Raw genomic sequence first — 22,380 nt, forward strand, 5'->3', positions numbered from 1 at the left:
ACACACTAACAATGAGACTGAAGAAAGAGAAATTAAGGAGTCAATCCCATTTACAATTGCACCCAAAAGGATAAGATACCTACCTAGGAATAAACCTAACCAAAGAGGTAAAGGATCTATACCCTAAAAACTACAGAACACTTGTGAAAGAAATTGAGGAAGACACAAAGAGATGGAAAAATATTCCATGCTCATGGATTGGAAGAATTAATATTGTGAAAATGTCAATGCTACCCAGGGCCACTTACGCATTTAATGCAATCCCTATCAAAATACCATGGTCTTTCTTCACAGAGTTGGAACAAATAATATTTGTATGGAATCAGAAAAGACCCTGAATAGCCAGGGCAGTATTGGAAAAGAAAGCCAATGCCAGGGAGCATCACAATGCCAGATTTCAGGCTGTATTATAAAGCTGTGATCATCAAGACAGTGTGGTACTGACCCAAAAACAGACACATAGATCAATGGAACAGAATAGAGAACCCAGAAATGGGCCCTCAACATTATGGTCAACTAATATTTGACAAAGCAGGAAAGACTATCCACTGGAAAAAAGGACAGTCTCTAATAAATGGTGCTGGGAAAATTGGACATCCACATGCAGAAGAATGAAACCAGACCACTCTCTTGCTCCATACACAAAGATAAACTCAAAATGGATGAAAGATCTAAATGTGAGACAAGAATCCATCAAAATCCTAGAGGAGAACAGAGGCAATAACCTTTTTTGAACTTGGCCACAGCAACTTCTTGCAAGATACATCTATGAAGGCAAAGGAAACAAAAGCAAAAATGAACTGCTGGGACTTAATCAGGATAAAAAGCTTCTGCACAGCAAAAGAAACAGTCAACAAAACTAAAAGACAACCACAGAATGGGGGAAGATATTTGCAAATGACATCTCAGATAAAGCGCTAGTATCCAAGATCTATAAAAACTCTTATCAAACTCAACACCCAAGAAATAAAAAATCAAATCATGAAGTGGGCAGATGAACAGAAATTTCTCCAAAGAAGACATAGACATGGCCAACAAGCACATGAGAAAATACTCCACATCACTTGCCATCAGGGAAATACAAATCAAAACTACAATGAGGGGGCACCTGGATGGCTCCAGGTGTGGTCCCAGCGTCCCAGGATCGAGTCCCACAACAGGCTCCCTGCATGGAGCCTGCTTCTCCTTCTGCCTGTGTCTCTGCCTTTCTCAGTGTCTCTCATTAATAAATAAATAAAATATTTTAAAAAACACACACACGCACAATGAGATACCACCTCATACCAGTGAGAATGGTGAAAATTAAGATAGGAAACAATAAATGTTGGAGAGAATGTGAGAAAGGGGAACCTCTTGCACTGTTGATGGGAATGTGAACTGGTGCAGCCACTCTGGAAAACTGTGTGGAGGTTCCTCAAACAGTTAAAAATAGAGCTACCCCAGGACACAGCAATTGCACTACTGGGTATTTACCCCAAAGATACAGATGCAGTGAAAGACCGAGACACCTGCACCCCAATGTTCATAGCAGCAATATCCACAATAGCCAAACTGTGGAAGAAGCCTTGATGTCCTTTGACGGCTGAATGGATAAAGAAGATGTGGTCTATGTATACAATGGAATATTCCTCAGCCATCAGAAAGGACAAATACCCACCATTTGCTTCAATGTGGATGGAACTGGAGGGTATTATGCTGAGTGAAATAAGTCAGTCGGAGAAGGACAAACATCATATGGTTTCACTCATATAGGGAATATAAGAAATAGTGAAAGGGATTATAAGAGAAAGGACGGGAGCTGAGTGAGAAAAATTAGAGAGGGAGACAAACCATGAGAGACTCCTAACTCTGGGAAACAAAGGGTTGTGGAAGGGGAGGTGGGTGGGGGGTTGGGGTAACTGGGTGACAGGCACTGAGGAGGGCACTTGACAGGATGAGCACTGGGCATTATACTATATGTTGGCAAATCGAACTCCAATAAAAACAAATGAAAACAAAACAAAAAACCTCCATTCCCCAAAAATTATTTTGAAAAGTCAGCAAGGGAAAGAGTAGGCAATGAAACAATATAGTTTTCCTTTGTTCTTGTGAAAATTACTCCCACCAATCTGTCATCTACCCAACTATTTCAGGACCAGAAGAAGTTTACCTGTCTCTGATTTGTTAGTTCTACAGCTTTAATATATCTCAACTTTCCTTTCTCTTTACATTTCCAATTCAAGAGGTAGGCTGCTGTTTTTATACCTCAACAAGACAGGTATCACTTTTTACTCTTAAATTTCAGATGCTATCTTATCAACACCAAATGGGATATTCTATATTGATATAGAATAAGATAAACCTGTAGTTTTTGATGATTTGTGAAAGATGCTTTCTAGTTTAAGTCAGAAAAAAAGTTTTATTTTGTATTTATTTTTAAGATATAGCAAGAGTTCCTAAGTTCTGTGTTCCAGTCTGGACACTGACCATGGAAAAATAGATGCCTTTCTGAGCCAGCAGCTGTTGATGCGTGCCATGCTCCTTGACTTTGCCATTCTGAAACACCACTATTATGTCTGCATTCTGGATGGTGGACAGGCGGTGGGCAATCACGATACAGGTCCGGCCTTCTCGTGCTTTGTCCAGGGCTTCTTGGACAATCTAAAGATAAATCATCACAGAAAAAAATGTTACCTTTTATTTTGCATGTGTTTACATAAATAGCATTATAGTCTACAGTTAGTTCCTATTATAAAAATGAATTCTCACACTAAATCACAAGTATCTAAATTTTCTGTCCACAATCCATCTTACTAGTTCCCTTTTGTTATTTTATTTTCTAGTTTTCATTATTAGTTAATGTGCTAAAAATATGGAGGTATGCAGCTTTCTTCTGAATGCTTTTATTAGTTTATGAAATTAGTAATATTTTACAAAATTTGGAAAATACTAGAATAGGAAAAGTTTAACTCCAAAATAAACAGAAAATTTCAATTTTTTTCATGGTTGACAGTACCAAAAAACTTCTGTTGTACAAATTAAATGGAACAAGAGTGGAAAGACCCCACCTTTTCACTTTCAGTATCCAGAGCTGATGTAGCTTCATCCAACAATAGGATTTGAGGTTGTCTGATGAGGGCTCGAGCGATAGCAATCCTCTGTTTTTGACCTCCTGAGAGCTGAGTTCCCTTATCTCCCACTCTTGTTTCATATTTCTGCAAGTTAGCCATTAGTTAAGTTAAACAAGTCCTCATGACTTGGTATAGGACTAATGGTATACTGAATAAATGTGTATTTCTTAATATTTGACAGTTCTACTTATATAGGAAAAAGCATTTAGAAACAAAAGTTACTATAACAGCCACATAGTGATCCATTTAATATTTTTTCCAGGTAATACAATAATCATTTTCAGAATCAAACTTAGTTCTTAGTGGTATTCTGCAACAGAAATTTGAGCACTGAATTCTGGAATTCCTATCATTCTCATGATGCCAATTGATCTTTGGCATCCTCAAAAGATTAGATAGAAATAATTTAATTGAGATAATCATAGGACCTACATGGAGCCTAGTTTATTCTCTTTCACTAAACTCATTCCTTCATAAGTACTGAATAGCTGTTACACTAAAAACTGTAAGAAATACAAAAATGGAGAAATACAAAAATTCCTGCCCTGAAGAAATTTATAATTCAAGGAGAAAAACTGGATGTGCAACATTCAATGTAAGGTCCAGTAGGTACCAAATTAGTAGTATATTCAACATGCTATGAAAGATCAGAAGAAGCAAAGAGAAATTATGGAGATAAGGTAGAAACAAAGGAGAAATGTACGAAAGAAAAGATACCTTTGCTAGTTTCCAAGATCTATAAAGAACTTATTAAACTCAACACCAAAGAAACAAACAATCCAATCATGAAATGGGCAAAAGACATGAACAGAAATCTCACAGAGGAAGACATAGACATGGCCAACAAGCACATGAGAAAATGCTCCGCATCACCGGCCTTCAGGGAAATACAAATCAAAACCACAATGAGATACCACCTCACACCAGTGAGAATGGGGAAAATTAACAAGACAGGAAACCACAAATGTTGGAGAGGATGTGGAGAAAGGGGAACCCTCTTACACTGTTGGTGGGAATATGAACTGGTGCAGCCACTCTGGAAAACTGTGTGGAGGTTCCTCAAAGAGTTAAAAATAGACCTGCCCTATGACCCAGCAATTGCACTGCTGGAGATTTACCCCAAAGATACAGATACAGTGAAACGCCGGGACACCTGCACCCCGATGTTTATAGCAGCAATGGCCACAATAGCCAAACTGTGGAAGAAGCCTCAGTGTCCTTCGACAGATGAATGGATAAAGATGTGGTTTATGTATACAATGGAATAGTACTCAGCCATTAGAAATGACAGATACCCACCATTTGCTTCAATGTGGATGGAACTGGAGGGTATTATGCTGAGTGAAGTAAGTCAATCAGAGAAGGACAAACATTATATGTTCTCATTTATTTGGGGAATATAAATAATAGTGAAAGGGAATAGAGGGGAAGGGAGAAGAAATGGGTAGGAAATACCAGAAAGGGAGACAGAACATGAAGACTCCTAACTCTGGGAAATGAACTAGGGGTGGTGGAAGGGGAGGAGGGCGGGGGGTGGGGTGAATGGGTGACGGGCACTGAGGGAGGCACTTGACAGGATGAGCACTGGGTGTTATTCTGTTTGTTGGCAAATTGAACACCAATAAAACATAAATTTATTATTTAAAAAAAAAGAAAAGAAGACACCTTTGTACAGAATTTGAGAAACAGGATCATGAGAAAGAACATTCTAGGCCAAAAAAGTATAGAATGAATAGAAGCCCAAAAAACTACCATAGGACTTATGCAGTAATGTGAATCAGTCTGCTAAAGTCCAATATAAGTAAAGAGCCGAAGCCTTTAAGTTTTCCTATTAATCAAATCCTATCCTTGACTGAGGTCAATGACTCCCTGTTAAGGGTAAGGCTACCCAACATGAAGGGGTTGAATGTGTGACTGCTAATTACAGCAGAATACAGCAGTACAAGTTAAGATTCATTTCCTGATTCAGTGGAACCTTAGATGCTAAATGAATACCACAAGATCAATGATCCCTGCCATCACTTTTAGCAGTTTCAAATAATCTTTGCTGGACTAACCTTTACCAACTACTAAAGAAAAATTTCACTGAACTTTTCCTTATTTTTCAAATCCATATTAACTTCACTGCACTTTGGCTACAGACATAGCAGCTATAAGAAGCTAACAAGGGAGAGTTAGGGACCATGGAAATTGGAGAGTATATGCCCCCACCAAAGGAATAAAATGAAACAAGAAATAAAAACCTTGCACAAAAAATGAACTTAGAATGGATCAGGGACTAAAATGTAAAATCCTAAAACTTTAAGGAAAAAAAATGGAGAAATTCTTTAGGAACTAGGACTAGGCAACGAGTTCTTATATTTGATACCAAAAGTAGTCTATAAAAGGATATGTCAGGCTTTATTGCGTGTGGTAAAATTCCATGGGATATGATTTGATTTAGAATATATTCAAATTCTTACAATTATGATACTGAGTTATGACAGATTTCTGTTATTTTAAACCACGAGTAGTGCTTTTTTCTCCCTATATGAAGAATGTTAATATTTTGGATTATAAGTGTTCAAGTTGTAGGCTGAAGTTACCTATGCAAGACGAATTCTGTGCAACATTTTTGTGAAAATTAAAAGTAGTGTTTTAAGAGGGAAACCTGAATGTTTTTATGTACAAGTGCCCAGCTGAAGAACCATAGAAACAATAAAATCAAAATCTCTCAAAAGAGATTTTTTTTTTTTGGAAAAGGTAGACTTTTAATAACTGCTTTTATCACCAGGTTAAGTCATGCAGTTACAAAGTAGTTAGAAATTTTGAAAGGATATTGTTTAAAAAAAAACAAAAAGCTCATTCTTACATAAATAATATCTAGTACTTCATTGGGACACTACTGTTCAAAAGGCCCTCGTGAAATAACTCCCAAACAAAACACTCAACCCAAGGATGTTTCCAGCCCAGTGGTAATGAAGCTGCGAGCAGAATTCAGGCCTCTCAGGGGACGCCGAGGCAGGCCGAGTCGGGGCCCCTGGCAGGGCTCGGAGCCGCCAGCTAGACTCCAGAGCGGGAGTCCAAGTGGTTTTTTTCTGGGACGCTCTACTTGAATTGTTCAATTAGACAACACAGTAGATCTTCAGAAGAGAACAATTAATCACCATGATAAGGAGGTTACTGCACTCTTTGGACTCTGTCGTAACTGTGGTTAGTAAATTCAATTATATTGAACCTTATCAACATTAAAAAGTTTGACTCTGCATATGACCCGGTTAAAGGATAAAAAAACAAGCTATCAACTGAGACAAAGTATTTGCAAACTATATATCTAACAAAGGACTGATCTATCTATCTATCTATCTATCTATCTATATATATATATATATATATATATCTCAAAATTCAACATTTAGAGAAAAATCAGAAAGTGGACAAAAAACAAGCAGAACATGGATCCTGCTTCAGATTCTCTCTCCTGCTCCTTCTACCCCGCCCTGCCCCTGCTCATACAAGCTTGTGCTCTCTAAAAATACCAACATCATTTGCCATTAAGAAATCTACAACAATGAACTTTACTGCACGTCTGTCTGAATGACAACAGCAAATGTTGGCAAAGAGGCAGAGAAAGTGTCATTCATACCTACTGGTAGGAATGTAAGATGGCACAGCCATTCTTCAATTACCACAAGGCCCAGAGCAATTGCACTTGTGGGTATTCATCCCAGAGAAATAAGAACTCAGGTTCACACTAAAACCTATACACAGGGCACCTGGTGGCTCAGTCCATTAAGCATCTGCCTTTGGCTCAGATCATGATTCCAGAACCCTGGGATCAAGCCAGGCATTAGGCTCCCTGCTCAGTGGGGAGTCTACTTCTCCTCCCTCTATCCCTCTCCCTTGTTCATGCTCTATATCACATGTGCTCTCTCTCTCTCTCTCAAATAAAATATTAAAAAAATAAAACCTGTACACAAATGTTTACAGCAGCTTTACTTTTAACAGCCAAAAAACTAGAAATAGCCTAGATACACTTCAAAAGGTGAGTGGTTACCCAAATAATGGTACATCCATATCATCCAATCTTAGTCATCCTACTAAAAATAATACCACTAAAGAAGTAAAAAAGAGCCAACTATAGAAACAAGAATTTCAGGGATGCCTGGGTGGCTCAGTAGTTGGAGGTCTGCCTTTGGCTCAGGTTGATCCCGGGATCCTGGGATCAAGTCTCATATCAGGCTCCCCACAGGGAGCCTGCTTCTCCCTATGCCTATGTCTCTGCTTCTCTCTCTCTCTCTCTCTCTCTCTCTCCCTCTGTCTCTCATGAATAAATAAATAAGATCTTTTAAGAAAAAAAACTTCAAGGAATTATGGTAAGTGGAAAAAGCTAACCTCAAAAGGTTATATACTGTATGTGTGCTTAATAATAACATCTTCAAGTAGAAAATTACTGAAATGAAATCTCGTTTGTCACTGTCATTCCCATTCCTTTTCGTTTAGAATCAGAATAAAGTTGTATTTCAAATATCTAAAAAAAAAAAAAAAAAAAAAAAAAAAAAAGAAAATTACTGAAATGGAGAACACTTAGTAGTTTCCAGAGGTTGGGTGGAATGAGGACAAAAGGGAGAGGGGTATATTGTAGCAGGGCAAGATGAGGGATCTGAGTGGTAAGGGAAACATTCCGTATCCTGACTGGTGATGAGTACATGAGTCTACACATGCAATAACACTGCAAAGAACTATATATGCAAATGACTACAAGTAAAACTGGAGGTGTGAATAAGATCAGTAATCAGATCAAGTTCAGTAAATCTGATCAAGGTCAGTATCCTGGTGGTGATATTGTACTACCATTTGGCAAGATGGCACCAGGAAACTAGGTGAAGGGGACATACAATCTCTGTTCTTTACAGCTGCATGTGAAAGTTTAACTATCTCAAAATAAAATAGTTAAAAACACAAGTACCATAATGGATAAATTAAATGTGACTGCGATCTGAATGCTGCCCACAACCACCAGTTTGCAACCAGAGATAAATGGTGCTTACAATTAATACCACCTCATTGGCCTCTCACTACATTTATAAGCTCTAAACATGATGCCTGATATTCTCATTTGGCAATAGGGAAAACTTGGTTTCATGCAGTTCAGTTTTTTCTTCAAGGTCCTGGTGCCACTACATAGACAAGTCTTCTTATAAGATTTTGTTGGTATATAACTTTGGAAATTGTTTTTGAGGATGAAATTAGTTTGTAGTTGATTGCTATTTCATCCTAATAAATTACAGTTAACTTACATGGGGTAAGGTCTCGATGAAAGGATGTATGTTGGCTGCTTTGGCTGCATTCACAATTTCATCCTGTGAGACAGCCCGACTATTGTCTCCATAGGCAATATTCTCAGCAATGCTGCAGTCAAACAGGACAGGCTCCTGGGACACAATTCCAAGGTGGGCTCTGAGCCACTGGATGTTAAGTTTCTTTGCTTCTTGACCATCTAAGAGCTGAAAACCAAAGTCCACAAACTGTAAGAAGTGCTTAAAAAAAAAAAAAAACAACTAAATCCTAAATGAACAGATTAACCATTTGGAACATTGTGACATGTGGGTATCATTGGTTTGGGAAATACCAAGCTTCACAACCTCTAAGCAATTATTACAGTGTTGGAGGCCAACAAAATGATTTTTATGGTGATTAGACCATCCTTTATCTCACTGGCAAGACAGTAGCACATTTGGCCCTGTCTTTCCACATTCCTCTTTGTCTTTATCTACCCTTCTTCTCCTGCCTCTAAAACATTTGCAATTAGGTATCCTACTCATATCTACAGTGCCCAGAATGACTCCAACCTTTCAACTGGACTTTATTCCCCTCCTCTAGGCAGACCAGAATAAAAATGCTGATTGTTAGCATGACCCCAGATTCTCAAAGTTGGTTACTTTTTGTCCTTCCTCTATCACTATCCCCTCTACCACCCCTTTCCCCAAGAAGTATTAGCTTTAAACTTCTCCCATTTCTCTTTGACAGCACTGAGGAAAAGAGTTCAATGGAAAGTGAACAAGCTCAAAGGACAGTATCTTTGAAAGCATAGTTTTATTGATGGTAGTTTTGATTATTTTTGTTGTTGTTGTTTAAGCAGGAGGCATGTTTCTTCTAGAGGAGTCTTGTGATATATCAACTGAGAATTCAGCTTCCTTCTGGGTGAAGGAATAGAAACAAGTTCAATTACTCTCTCTCAAAGAAAGAAATTCTACCATAGTATTAGCACAGAGTGCTGACAAGCTGGTTTGCCTATAATAATACCTATAGAGTAGTTTCAATAGTGGAAGCAGAAGATTTCCCAAAAAGAGCTAATTACACAAGGATTAACATTTTGGTGACCATCTCAATGGGGATGGACTCCTAGGGCTTGGTCAGTGGGTGCCTAGGGCAAGGCAATGGGAGATGCAGGCATTATCAGTAAGAGCCAAGTGTTCACTCATGGAAGAAAGCCAGGAGCTAGATACCTGAAAATCACTAATGAAAGCTAAGTATAAAAGGGCCAGAGACGAGGGTAAAGTCAAAGAGCCTTGAGTTCAGGGTTCAAGAGATGAGGCTAGGCAGAAGGAGCAGGGAGGGATTAAGAAGGTATTAGCCTGTCCCGGGTGTCTGCCTAGAATTCTGGCCAGAATTCGTGGCTTACCTTTACAAACCGGGAAGTGGATATTTACTTAGGAGGATCAGGATGGCTCTAAAGGCCTACAGCAGGGTGGAGGTTAGCTTCATATTCAGTATTTTCTGAACTATACTCTAGATGTTCTATACTACTGTCCCCATGTATTTGCCTGAGTATGGGTACCAGTTTGGGTTTTTTAGAATGTGGTCATTGCATCAAACAGGATTATAGGCCTTAATTTTTCCAATGTTTTTCTAGTATAAGAATAATAGTTTATGGGGCACATCTGGGTGGCTCAGTCACTTAAGCATCTGCCTTCGGCTCAGGTCATGATCCCAGGACCCTGGGATTGTGTACCTACTGAGCAGGGAGCCTGCTTCTCCCTCTCTCACTCCCACTTTCCCTGCTTGTGCTTGCTTGCTCTCTCTCTCTCTCTCTCTCTCTGTCAAATAAATAAATAAAATCTTAAAAAATACTGGTTTAGTAGCCACTTTAAATAAAGCCTTAAATAAGGTACTAACTTAAGCAAGTGTGCTTACCACTGTTCCAGCGACTGGGTCATAGAAGCGCTCTAGGAGCTGGACCACTGTGCTCTTCCCACAGCCACTGCTGCCGACCAGGGCCAGCGTCTGGCCCTTCTTCACCTTAAGACTCAGCCCCTGGAGCACAGGCACTTTTGGCCGCGTGGGATAGTTGAACATGACTTCATTAAATGTCACATTTCCTTCAAATTTATCCTAAAAAAAAAAAAAGTTAATGTTGCTATTATAATTGGTCTGATAATTATTGGAATAAGAAGTATTTCACAGAAGCTTTACCAAAGATGGTAAGAGAGGAACAGAAAATTCCTAGTCAGTCTAAGTGTTGGCACCAGTTAATACTGAAAGCAAGCTTTGTTATATAAAATGAAGATAGGAGATGGGGGTAAAAGTTAGATTAGACAGAGTCACATCACAAAGAGTTGTTACCAGAAAGGAGAGATCACTACCAACACCAAGGAAATACAAATGACTTTAAAAACATATTATGAGCAGCTATATGCCAATAAATTAGGCAATCTAGAAGAAATGGACACATTTCTGGAAAACCACAAACTACCAAAACTGGAACAGGAAGAAATAGAAAACCTGAACAGGCCAATAACCAGGGAGGAAATTGAAGCAGTCATCAAAAACCTCCCAAGACACAAAAGTCCAGGGCCAGATGGCTTCCCAGGGGAATTCTATCAAACGTTTAAAGAAGAAACCATACCTATTCTACTAAAGCTGTTCGGAAAGATAGAAAGAGATGGAGTACTTCCAAACTCGTTCTATGAGGCCAGCATCACCTTAATTCCAAAATCAGACAAAGACCCCACCAAAAAGGAAAATTATAGACCCATATCTATATGGGATGCAAAAATTCTCAACAAGATACTAGCCAATAGGATACAACAATACATTAAGAAGATTATTCACCATGACCAAGTAGGATTTATCCCCGGGATGCAAGGCTGGTTCAACACTCGTAGAACAAACAATGTGATTCATCATATCAGCAAGAGAAAAAACAAGAACCATATGATCCTCTCAATAGATGCAGAGAAAGCATTTGACAAAATACAGCATCCATTCCTGATCAAAACTCTTCAGAGTGTAGGGATAGGGGGGACTTTCCTCGATATCTTAAAAGCCATCTACGAAAAGCCCACAGCAAATATCATTCTCAATGGGGAAGCACTGAGAGCCTTTCTCCTAAGATCAGGAACAACACACTCTCTCCACTGCTATTCAACATAGTACTAGAAGTCCTAGCCTCAGCAATCAGACAACAAGAAGAAATAAAAGGCATTCAAATTGGCAAAGAAGTCAAACTCTCCCTCCTCGCAGATGAAATGATACTGTACATAGAAAAACCAAACAACTCCACCCCAAGATTGCTAAAACTCATACAGCAATTCTGCAGTGTGGCAGGATACAAAATCAATGCCGAGAAGTCAGTGGCATTTCTATACACTAACAATGAGACTGAAGAAAGAGAAATTAAGGAGTCAATCCCATTTACAATTGCACCCAAAAGGATAAGATACCTACCTAGGAATAAACCTAACCAAAGAGGTAAAGGATCTATACCCTAAAAACTACAGAACACTTGTGAAAGAAATTGAGGAAGACACAAAGAGATGGAAAAATATTCCATGCTCATGGATTGGAAGAATTAATATTGTGAAAATGTCAATGTTACCCAGGGCAATTTACACATTTAACACAATCCCTATCAAAATACCATGGACTTTCTTCAGAGAGTTGGAATAAATTATTTTAAGATTTGTGTGGAATCAGAAAAGACCCCGAATAGCCAGGGGAATATTAAAAAAGAAAACCATAGCTGGGGGCATCACAATGCCAGATTTCAGGTTGTACTACAAAGCTGTGGTCATCAAGACAGTGTGATACTGGCACAAAAACAGACACATAGATCAATGGAACAGAATAGAGAATCCAGAAGTGGACCCTCAACCACATGGTCAACTAATATTCGACAAAGGAGGAAAGACTATCCACTGGAAGAAAGACAGCCTCTTCAATAAGTGGTGCTGGGAAAATTGGACATCCACATGCAGAAGAATGAAACTAGACCACTCTCTTGCACCAGACACAAAGATAAACTCAAAATGGATGAAAGATCTAAATGTGAGACAAGATTCCATCAAAATCCTAGAGGAGAACACAGGCAACACCCTTTTTGAACTCGGCCACAGTAACTTCTTGCAAGATACATCCACGAAGGCAAAAGAAACAAAAGCAAAAATGAACTATTGGGACTTCATCAAGATAAGAAGCTTTTGCACAGCAAAGGATACAGTCAACAAAACTAAAAGACAACCTACAGAATGGGAGAAGATATTTGCAAATGACGTATCAGATAAAGGGCTAGTTTCCAAGATCTATAAAGAACTTATTAAACTCAACACCAAAGAAACAAACAATCCAATCATGAAATGGGCAAAAGACATGAAGAGAAAGCTCACAGAGGAAGACATAGACATGGCCAACATGCACATAAGAAAATGCTCCGCATCACTTGCCATCAGGGAAATACAAATCCAAACCACAATGAGATCCCACCTCACACCAGTGAGAATGGGGAAAATTAACAAGGCAGGAAACCACATATGTTGGAGAGGATGCGGAGAAAAGGGAACCCTCTTGCACTGTTGGAGGGAATGTGAACTGGTGCAGCCACTCTGGAAAACTGTGTGGAGGTTCCTCAAAGAGTTAAAAATAGACCTGCCCTACGACCCAGCAATTGCACTGTTGGGGATTTACCCCAAAGATACAGATGCAATGAAACGCCGGGACACCTGCACCCCGATGTTTATAGCAGCAATGGCCACAATAGCCAAACTGTGGAGGAGCCCCGGTGTCCATCGAAAGATGAATGGATAAAGAAGATGTGGTTTATGTATACAATGGAATATTACTCAGCCGTTAGAAATGACAAATACCCACCATTTGCTTCAACGTGGATGGAACTGGAGGGTATTATGCTGAGTGAAGTAAGTCAATCGGAGAAGGACAAGCATTATATTGTCTCATTCATTTGGGGAATATAAAAAATAGTGAAACGGAATAAAGGGGAAAGGAGAAAAAATGAGTGGGAAATATCAGAAAGGGAGACAGGACATGAGAGACTCCTAACTCTGGAAAACGAACTAGGGGGAGTGGAAGGGGAGGTGGGTGATGGGTGGCGGTGACTGGGTGACGGGCACTGAGGTGGGCACTTGATGGGATGAGCACTGGGTGTTATTCTATATGTTGGCAAATTGAACCAATAAAAAATAAATTTATAAAAAAACAAAAACAAAACAAACAAACAAAAAAACAGAGTTGTTACCTAAATTCCATATCCAGTTCATTTAGAAAAATATTTAGCTTTCCCAAATGATGGTTCTGAAGCTAGAGCCAAGCCAGTGGCCAAAGGCTCAAAAGCTGGGGAATCTGGCACAGTGCCTACCTGAGGTCTCAGTGGGCAGCCCTTTCTCCAACTCTGGCTGCCTCCTTATCTCATTCGCGGGCACAGTAATTTCCTCAGCATACAAAATCCATGGTAAAGCCCCCCAAAACTGTCTAACTCCTGATTACCTATACTGCTGCTCATGCATTAATATGGGCAGCAGCCTGTGTCATTAAAACAAAACAAAACACAAAACTTACTTGGGTCTAGATTTAACTTTGAAGGTGGTATAGGCTTATTAGTCTTAATGTGATTAAAGTAAGTCTTCTCAGCAGTTGTAACTCCGGCACTACAAAATGTGATTAAAGCCAGGATGCAACTTGCATTTACCTCCAGAGTTACATCTGCATACCTTCATGCAGAAATAATGAACATTTCTCACGGAAATTACTCAGTTCTAGTATATCTGGATTTTTTTTTAAGTTTATTATGACTTTTGTTTGATAAGAAGGTTAAAAAAAAAAAAAACTGGAGTAAGCTCTATGCCCAATAATGCAGGGCTTGAATTCATGACCCCAAGATCAAGAGTCACATGCTCCACTAACTAAGCCAGCCACTCACCCTTTTCTTTACTTTTGATGTGCTCAACTTCAGAATCCTCAAAAACCCCTGTGAAATTTTAGAAAGTTAAGAATGGTGGCCAAGGGGCACCTGGGTGGCTCAGTGGTTGAGCATCTGCCTTTGGCTCAGGGTCTTAGGATGGAGTCCTGCATCAGGCTCCCCACAGGGAGCCTGCTTCTCCCTCTGCCTATGTCTCTACCTCTCTAGGTCTCTCATGAATAAATAACTAAAAAAAAAAAAAAAAAAAAAAATAATTGTTGGCCAAATAGTAGCCCTGTAAATACCACAGAGTAAGCTAAATAAAGGTCAGTGTCGTCATTACAAATTTTTCCTGTGGTATAATCTAGCAGATGGCAAACCTTTAGGAAACATTAAGCAAGCATTCACCAGACAGCAGAGAACTCACAGGCCTCAGGCCTTCTTCACTGTAGCTGTCAATCAGAGGTTGTCTTTCAAGCAGCATGAACAAGTGGGCGGCAGACAGCTTGGCTTTAGCATAGTCTGGCGCAAAGGAACTGGCATGTCCGAGAGCCACTGCACCAAACACGATTGCTGAAAACACCCTGGACAAAAGTAGGGGAATTAAAAACTTAGCTTCTATAATTAGCTCTCTGATGTTTCAAAGTCCAAAGACATAGTGCTTACCAGTGTCAATGTTCTTTTTTCCCTCCACCCCCTGCCGAAACTACTACACACATTTCCATGAACTTCCCACTAACAAAGGAAATCTAGAGGACAGGCCAGAGCTAATGTAACTTCCCACAGTTCTCTTTCAGGAAGTGGCTTGTAACTGAATCCGACTTGTGACCTCAAGTAATTTTAGTCATGAGTTCTATCCTTTTTGGACTCTGGAGAACTGAAGCACACAGTGCCGGAGGGATTTCATCACCATTGGACAAGGAGTGAGGTTTCCTATTCATTCGCTGGCCCTCACTTCCAGTTCACTTCTATGCGCCTACACAAACAGTATTAATCACTGCAGTTAAAGAAATTTTATGAGGGAAAATAAGCCTTTCTTAGAACTAGTTCTTCTCTTATTATTAAGGTAATTGTTGGCAGTACCTGGAGAAAACAATTGTCCTAAGCTAAAGTTCTATTGTCCAATGATAGGCTCTTTGAAGAACGGAAATAAATTATAACATTTTTTAGGAAGGGCTTCAGATTCTGGGATCTACATCTCCGCAAACCTATTCACTTCTGATACCCAAGCTCCCCTAGGACAAGAGGAGGGACAAGAGGAGGAGGACAAGAGTAATACTGGAGAACTTAACTTTTTCATTTCCAAACTTCTAAATCTGAGGTATTAAAATGTGTTCTAAATACATGGGAGCAGGAATGGTAGGTATAGTAAGGCTCTCCCCTTAAATACTTGTTAAGGTTGGCTACCAAAAATTAAATTTTAAAATACTGATGAACAACCCACATGTGATTGCCTTAGTTTTCTCATCTAGCCTATAATCTAGTGTTAGCATAAAAGATTAAGATGTCTTGCAATTATCCAGAATTTAATTTTTTGATGGTAGAAACAAAACAAAAAAAGCAGGGCCAATTTCCTCAGTGATGCTCTCCTAGACCTAACTGCCAGAGCTGGATATTGCCACTTATCTCTCTAAAACCACTTTCTGTTCTCTGCTCACCTCTATCTGACACCATCCCACTCCCTGCCTGGGAGGCTGACCTTCATGGACTGCATCAAAAGGCTTTTCTTGTCCCCTGGCTTCTGATGGGGTTTGTCAATGAAAGGTGCCAGCAGGGGAAGGGAGGGCAGGAGGAGCATGAGGTGAGGGCATTTGTTTCCTTGGCTTCTTTCTTGTTAGACTGTGTGATTGGCCTCCCTCCACCAAGGACCACAGAAGCCCCCTATGCTGGGTTCTGAACATCCTTCCCTCCTCTTGCACTTTAGGCAGAAGATCTGAGTGGTTTCTAGCTGGTAACTGCTGGGTAGTTAGTTAACAGCCTTCTTGGGTACCGCTTCCCTTAACACTTCTCACACCTCTGTACACAAACAAGCCCTTTAGGAACCCTCTTAGTTACTCCATCTGAAGGGGCATTTGTTTCCTGCTGGGATCCTGAATGATACCAAGATTGTACATACTTTTTTCATAGTTACTTTAATTTTGGATGAAAATACTTTGTCTTGACCCTCTTCAAAAAAAAAAAAAGGCTGTTCACTACTACTTTAAGAATCATCCCACCAGAGCAGAAATAGGCCAAGTGATTTTCAAAAGAATGGCTTCCCTTTGTCAAGACAAGAGCACAACCTAATTGAATGTATTTAGCATATTTTGAAAAGACAAATGCATCAATTAGGAAGACTACTGGCTAGCCTTGGAAACCAAGAAAAAAGGAGAGGCTACAAGGCAAAACGTTGGCAGGGTCATTCCAGGCCTGGGCAGGGGAACAAGCCTTTGCCAGATTTTAGTGAAGCATTCCCAACCCTATATCAATGCCATCGTTTGGTTGCAGATAAACAGCAAGCTATTTAACCCTCTTGTTTGAGTCCATGGTAACCAGCAATTTTCCCCTTATGATTTATTTCTGCCTACATTGTGCAACCAGAAGGTTTGCTATCCTGGAGCTCTATTACTACAGTTCCGGTTTATGATCATTTTTATGAGCTTGGTCAATTTTAGCCCACTTGGATGATTCAGCTGTGTTTGGAGTATTATGAAGATCAGATTTCTGTGGCAGATTCAACTCTCTGACTTTATTTTAGAACAAGTGAGTTTTTTCCGCCCTACTCCCAAATTTTGCATAGACCTACTAAAACCATATAGAATAATCTTATATTTTTAAAGTTACTTACAGAATAACATCTCTAAAGCGCATATGTCCATTCACAATGAGATAGGCACCAAATCGAAAACAACCGGCATAGGAAAAATACATAAATGCTTGTGAAATACTAAAAGTAATTCCATAGATGTGTGCCTTCCGCACAGAATTCCTGAAAGGCAAATTAGTATATTCATAATCATCTCTTTGGCCTCTCTCAGCACAGCTTCTAGTGTAGTTGACTGGGTTTATATTCTGCCCCTAGTTCTGTTAGAGAAGTTGTCACATACTCAACCTACGTATTAATTTTCTAATTTGTATAATAATGGGGATAACCAATAGGATACAGAATTCTTTTTAGAACTAAAGAAACAATATAAATGTCTAGAACAGTACTGCATATTATTGGTTCAATTGATAGTTGTTGGTATTACTACATGTTTATATGAATCAACTTCTATGATATAAATGTGTCTGTTGAATCAAAAACATGGAGGATGTCAAAGTTAGGAGGATGTCAAAGAATTGTCTGAATGGGATTTCTTGAGTATTATCTTGTCTTCTGTGACTAGTCACAGTCTTATGTCACAATTCATGTTTCAGATTCGCAAAAGCAGGGTCACTGAGGTTTATACAGACACACATCAGAAGATCTGTCCTGGGCTAGATCCCACCATTTCCAATACAATTTGTTTTACACCATTTCTAATTAGACCACATGTTACCCTTTATTAGTATAGCTACTTAGTATTCTAAATCCTCTAAAAGAACAGTTATTTATTTACTCCCAGGTTAGAAGGAAGGCATTTGGAAAGACTGGCAAATTTCAAACAACTACTGATTTGGATATTTTCATTTGCATGCTGTGAGCGTGGTCGTACACTACCTAAAATTAATTTGCAATGCTCTTCAATCATTAAATTATTATCAAATTAAAAATTGGCTCTTCCTTAATTCCCTTGAAGTTCAAACTGACCATAAGTTTTAGGTAATGGAACATATATATCTACATGTCAAACATCAAATGGAGAGAAAAGAATGCAATTTCATGAAGTATAATTAAGGAGATAGAATAAAATGCAATTTTTAATTTTCCCTTTTCAAATTTGTAAGTATTCAAGCTACTGTTCTAGTCCCCTGGCTTATATATAAGCTATATTAAAGTCCCCTGGCTTATATATAAGCTATATTAAAGTCCCCTGGCTTATCAAAGCTATATTCTAAGCTGTGTTCAATTTTCTTAGTGTTAAAAAAAATATTCATTTATAAAAACTTGCTTGGAAGCAAGTGACACACCGAGCTGCTGGAAGTTTCTTAAATTGCTCAAATATGAACCAGTGAAAGAGACTATGTGTATGTTCCAAGAGTAGATTGGATCTGGTCCTCATCCAGAGAACAAATGGAATACTCTAACTAAATAGTAAGTCTCATCCTTAGTTCAGTCTACACAATTCCAAGAAAATCAAAGTTCGAAGAATTCTCTGAAGTACTTCTCCTCCATCAACCAGATAGGTTGTTTACACTGTCTGCCCTGAGGAGCATACACTGGTACAGTCCTCTGCACCTTCAGGTCTTGGAGACCCTCTCTGTTGTTTTCACAAGAGATGTAACAATCCAATCCTACAGCCTAATCGCATCAAATAGCTAATTATTTTCAGTGAGATAGTGAAAACATGTCATCCTTACAGTCACAGAATTTTTATTTTCTTTTAGGAACAATTATTAAGCCTCAGGAAAGTACTAGGGTCTTAATAACAATAGTTTAGTTCATTACCTGTAAGCTCCGTATAACTTTTCAACATACATCGATTCAAATTTTCTTTCCCGGGCTAAGGACACAACTGTCCTAATATTTTCTATTGCTTCTGTTGCAATCTGTAACATAGAACAGATCTTGATTAGAAATAGGGCTTTTACTTCTGGATAACGAAAATTAGAAACCTTAGGGCTCTATCAGAAGAATCCTGAAGATTATATTGACAGGTTTTTAATCCCTTCAGTTTGAAAGCAAAGGCATAACCTGTTCTTCAAGATGAGCTCTATGACAGAGTTGCCCATCTTAAAAGCACATCTGGTTGTACCAGATATGGTGGGCATGTCTTCATAAGCCTGGGGAGACTGAGAAGCTTAGAGCAGGCATGGTGATCTAGACACCAGAAACCTGATTTTATCCCAGCCCTGCAACCAGTCAGTTACTAGACTGGCTTCAGTCACAGCCTTTTGTGGCTTTGCTTTTTTCACAGGGTCGGGTCCCAAGAGAGCATCAAGCTAGGTGATTTCTGTGGGCCCACTGGAGGTACCAGGCATTTCCTCTTTGCACAAATCCCTCCTTAGAGGGGCCAGTCAGTCACAACCAGAACAAAGATCCCAACTGTCAACATGACCCTGCCTTAAGTCCCCACTTAACCCAGCAATAGACACTGGACTATCAGTGGCCTGGACTTGGAGGTCACTACATGAACTGGGAGGTTGTGTAGATTCCGAGGGGAAGGTCTCCATTTGGGGAGCCACACTGGGTATGTGGAGGCAGCTAGTCTGAATGCTCAGCAGGTGAGGAACAGAACACAGGTGTAGAGAGACTCCAACCCAACAGAGTCCGTGGCTCTTAGAGAGCCTGTGGCTTTACAGCAATATAATCCATGTGTATTCCCTGAACTTCAGTGCATCCTTGCCTCAAATTCCTTTTTGCCCAAACCAGCCAGAGCAGTTTTCTGACTCTTCCAGCCAAACCACCTTGACTAATGTTAGTGGTCACTTAGCTGTTCAGCTTAAAGACTAGTTCTACAGCTGACTTACCTCAACCATGAACACAAAGAGCATCAGGTTTTAGTTTTACGTTTTTGTTTTATCAGCTTTAAGACTTTTACCTCAGTTCTCAGCTTCTGTAACCAGATGAAGGCAAGAGATCTGATACCTTAGGCTGTATAAACTTATATCTTTAATTACAAATGAAAATTCTAACAGCAACAATAGCCAGAACAGAGAATATTTAGTGAGCTTTTACTATGTGCCAAGTATTACTTTGTTTAACTGTCAAGCACCCACTTAGCCTTACACAACCCTGTGAGGTAAACACTATCCTGTTTTCACAGATTAAGGAACTGAGACACAGAGAAGTTAAATGACTTCCCTCAAGTTCTAGAGATAAGTAGGCAAGGATTCTCTATCAGGCTATCAAGTCCATGTTCTTAAACCATTATGCCTTCTTGCTTCCCCTGCTTTGTGATTTACACAGGGAGAAGCTGGTTGTTAATGAACTCACACTCAACTCATGATTTTCTGGTCATGGATTAATTGCTCCGAGGCCTATCCTGGTTTAGCAGCGCTGTCGTCTCAGTCATTATGCAAGGCGTGAATCAGGAGGGTTAAATGCAGCCTATCCCTACCTCCTTACCAGCCAAGAAGTCAACATCCTCACTGTCAAGCCCTTTATGAAACATAAAACTGCGAACATATCTCAAATCCTGATGCACTTTAACCATGGTTTATCTGCAACCAGGTTAGTAAGAGCTTTCCTTTTGAAAAGAAAAAAAAAAAAAAAAACCCAAAGAGCAGTGATGGGGTGGAAGGTATTCCAAGTCCTTCTTTCTAATCCTCATTCTGTGTTACATCAGGAGTTGACAGTAAACAAAATTGAATTATGCTTGCTAACAATTAACATCAAAAATTTTAAATCTTTCACACTATTTTTTAAAAAAAGTCATCAGGTTAAAGCGGCTATTAAAAATAATTTTGGTCACTCTGAGTTATACATGGATTCCCAGAATGAGAATATTAGCTGGAAGGAACTCAGGACATTATCTAGTACAATTTTCCATTTCATTCAAGTGTGAAGTGAAGACCAGAGAAGTTGAGGATCTTCTGTATCATACACCATGATGAGCTAGACCAAGACTAATAATCCAAGAGGCTAGGTTTCATTTGCTATAAACTCATTTCAACTGCCCTGTTCCTGCCAAAATTCTGATGCCTTTTAGTGTTGTCATTTTAATAGAGTCAAGACTATTATCTTAACTGGATTCACAATGTTTTCTTTCATGTAACTGGTCTAAGAAAACTTGATCTTCGTTCTATCTACTGACAAGTTTCCCTTCTGAAATGTGGAAGAACCAGGGTTGGGGGAGAGAAGAAATAAAAGCTACAGTGTTTTCTCAGCATTTAGTTGTGCCAAACAGAAGACCAGGAAATGGTGCCCTCATGTACACGCAGCCATCGGCCATGAGGATCTTCAAGCACTGTGAACACCCAGGGCTTCAGGAGTCCCAGAACCACAAAGTGGCCTGCAGATCTCTGGCTCCCGGGCAGAAGGCAGGGTGCACACCAGAAGCAAGCATTCTGAGGCACACCATGGGGTGACACCAACATTGCACTGAACTGTGGCCCATGTGGGTGGGCAGACAAGGGGAAATGGTTTCACTGGACATAACTGGTTTAGTGCAAACACGCTTGGACGGAATTTTCATTTCACTTCTAACATGACACACATCTGGAGCAAGTCACAAAACCTCGGAATGCTCTCTTCCATGTGAGGTGGCCACACTACCTGCCCCACCTCACACAACCACGATGAAGGCTGCTTGCCAGAACGTGTGCAAGGGCCCTGTCAAGTGCAGTGCTGCAGAAACTTTATCACGGTTTATATTGTCTGCTTCACCTCCTGATGTGTCAGTTAAGGATAACATACAAGTAAGTAAAAATATTCCTGGCTGTAATCTACATTTAATATTTAAATGCAGGTGCATGCAAGTAAAATGTTTCTATGTAGATTTAGGCACATCTCAATACATACCACAGACTACAGAGTAAAGAGCTTTGAAATTAGACCAGGACTTAAACCCTAGCCATACCTTTATCTAGGTTTTCAAGTTCCTCATTTATAAAATGGGGTAACATTAGAACCTGTCTCATGGGATTACCGTGAGAGTGGCAGGTGTCGGTGCATATACTTCACACGATAATGGGCATACACAGTAGGGCCCAAGTAAATGTTTGCTCAATTGCCAGGATAGTTACAACCACAAATCGCAGCATTTACTGCCATCTGGTGGCTACCCACCTTAGCTGTAGAAATCACAGCCTAAGTACCAGCAATTAAACAATGTACTTATACTCTCGGCCCTAAGGACGACTTCTGTAAAATAGGCGTGTATTGGTCTCAACAGTGACATTGGGTTATTAAGGGGAAGGTTAAATGGACTTCAGATATTCAGAAATTATAAAAAACCACACCTGAAGTGCTTTTTGAGAGGCTAAGAGCCTTACATTAATTATTCCCCTGTTATAGACATTGTTATCGCAGTA

General features: G+C 39.5%; 1 protein-coding gene across 9 annotated transcripts in view; it reads right to left on the bottom strand.

Annotated features, from left to right (window-relative positions):
* Positions 1 to 2,378: 2,378 nt before the first annotated feature.
* The window catches only part of ABCB4 (ATP binding cassette subfamily B member 4), a 72,001-nt gene continuing 51,999 nt past the window's right edge, over positions 2,379 to 22,380 (bottom strand). For all 9 annotated transcript variants that reach the window (XM_035698460.2, XM_035698459.2, XM_025471496.3 and 6 more), the window contains 7 exons: positions 18,854 to 18,954; positions 17,111 to 17,251; positions 14,711 to 14,867; positions 10,287 to 10,484; positions 8,390 to 8,596; positions 3,048 to 3,194; positions 2,379 to 2,640 (listed from right to left, as the gene is read on the bottom strand). In XM_035698460.2, coding sequence (XP_035554353.1) covers positions 2,416 to 2,640; positions 3,048 to 3,194; positions 8,390 to 8,596; positions 10,287 to 10,484; positions 14,711 to 14,867; positions 17,111 to 17,251; positions 18,854 to 18,954 — 1,176 coding nt within the window. In that variant the 3' untranslated portion in view covers positions 2,379 to 2,415. The remainder of the gene's footprint in view (positions 2,641 to 3,047; positions 3,195 to 8,389; positions 8,597 to 10,286; positions 10,485 to 14,710; positions 14,868 to 17,110; positions 17,252 to 18,853; positions 18,955 to 22,380) is intronic.

Source organism: Canis lupus, chromosome 14 (genome assembly GCF_003254725.2).
Source record: "Canis lupus dingo isolate Sandy chromosome 14, ASM325472v2, whole genome shotgun sequence".
In the NCBI taxonomy this organism is placed as follows: domain Eukaryota; kingdom Metazoa; phylum Chordata; class Mammalia; order Carnivora; family Canidae; genus Canis; species Canis lupus.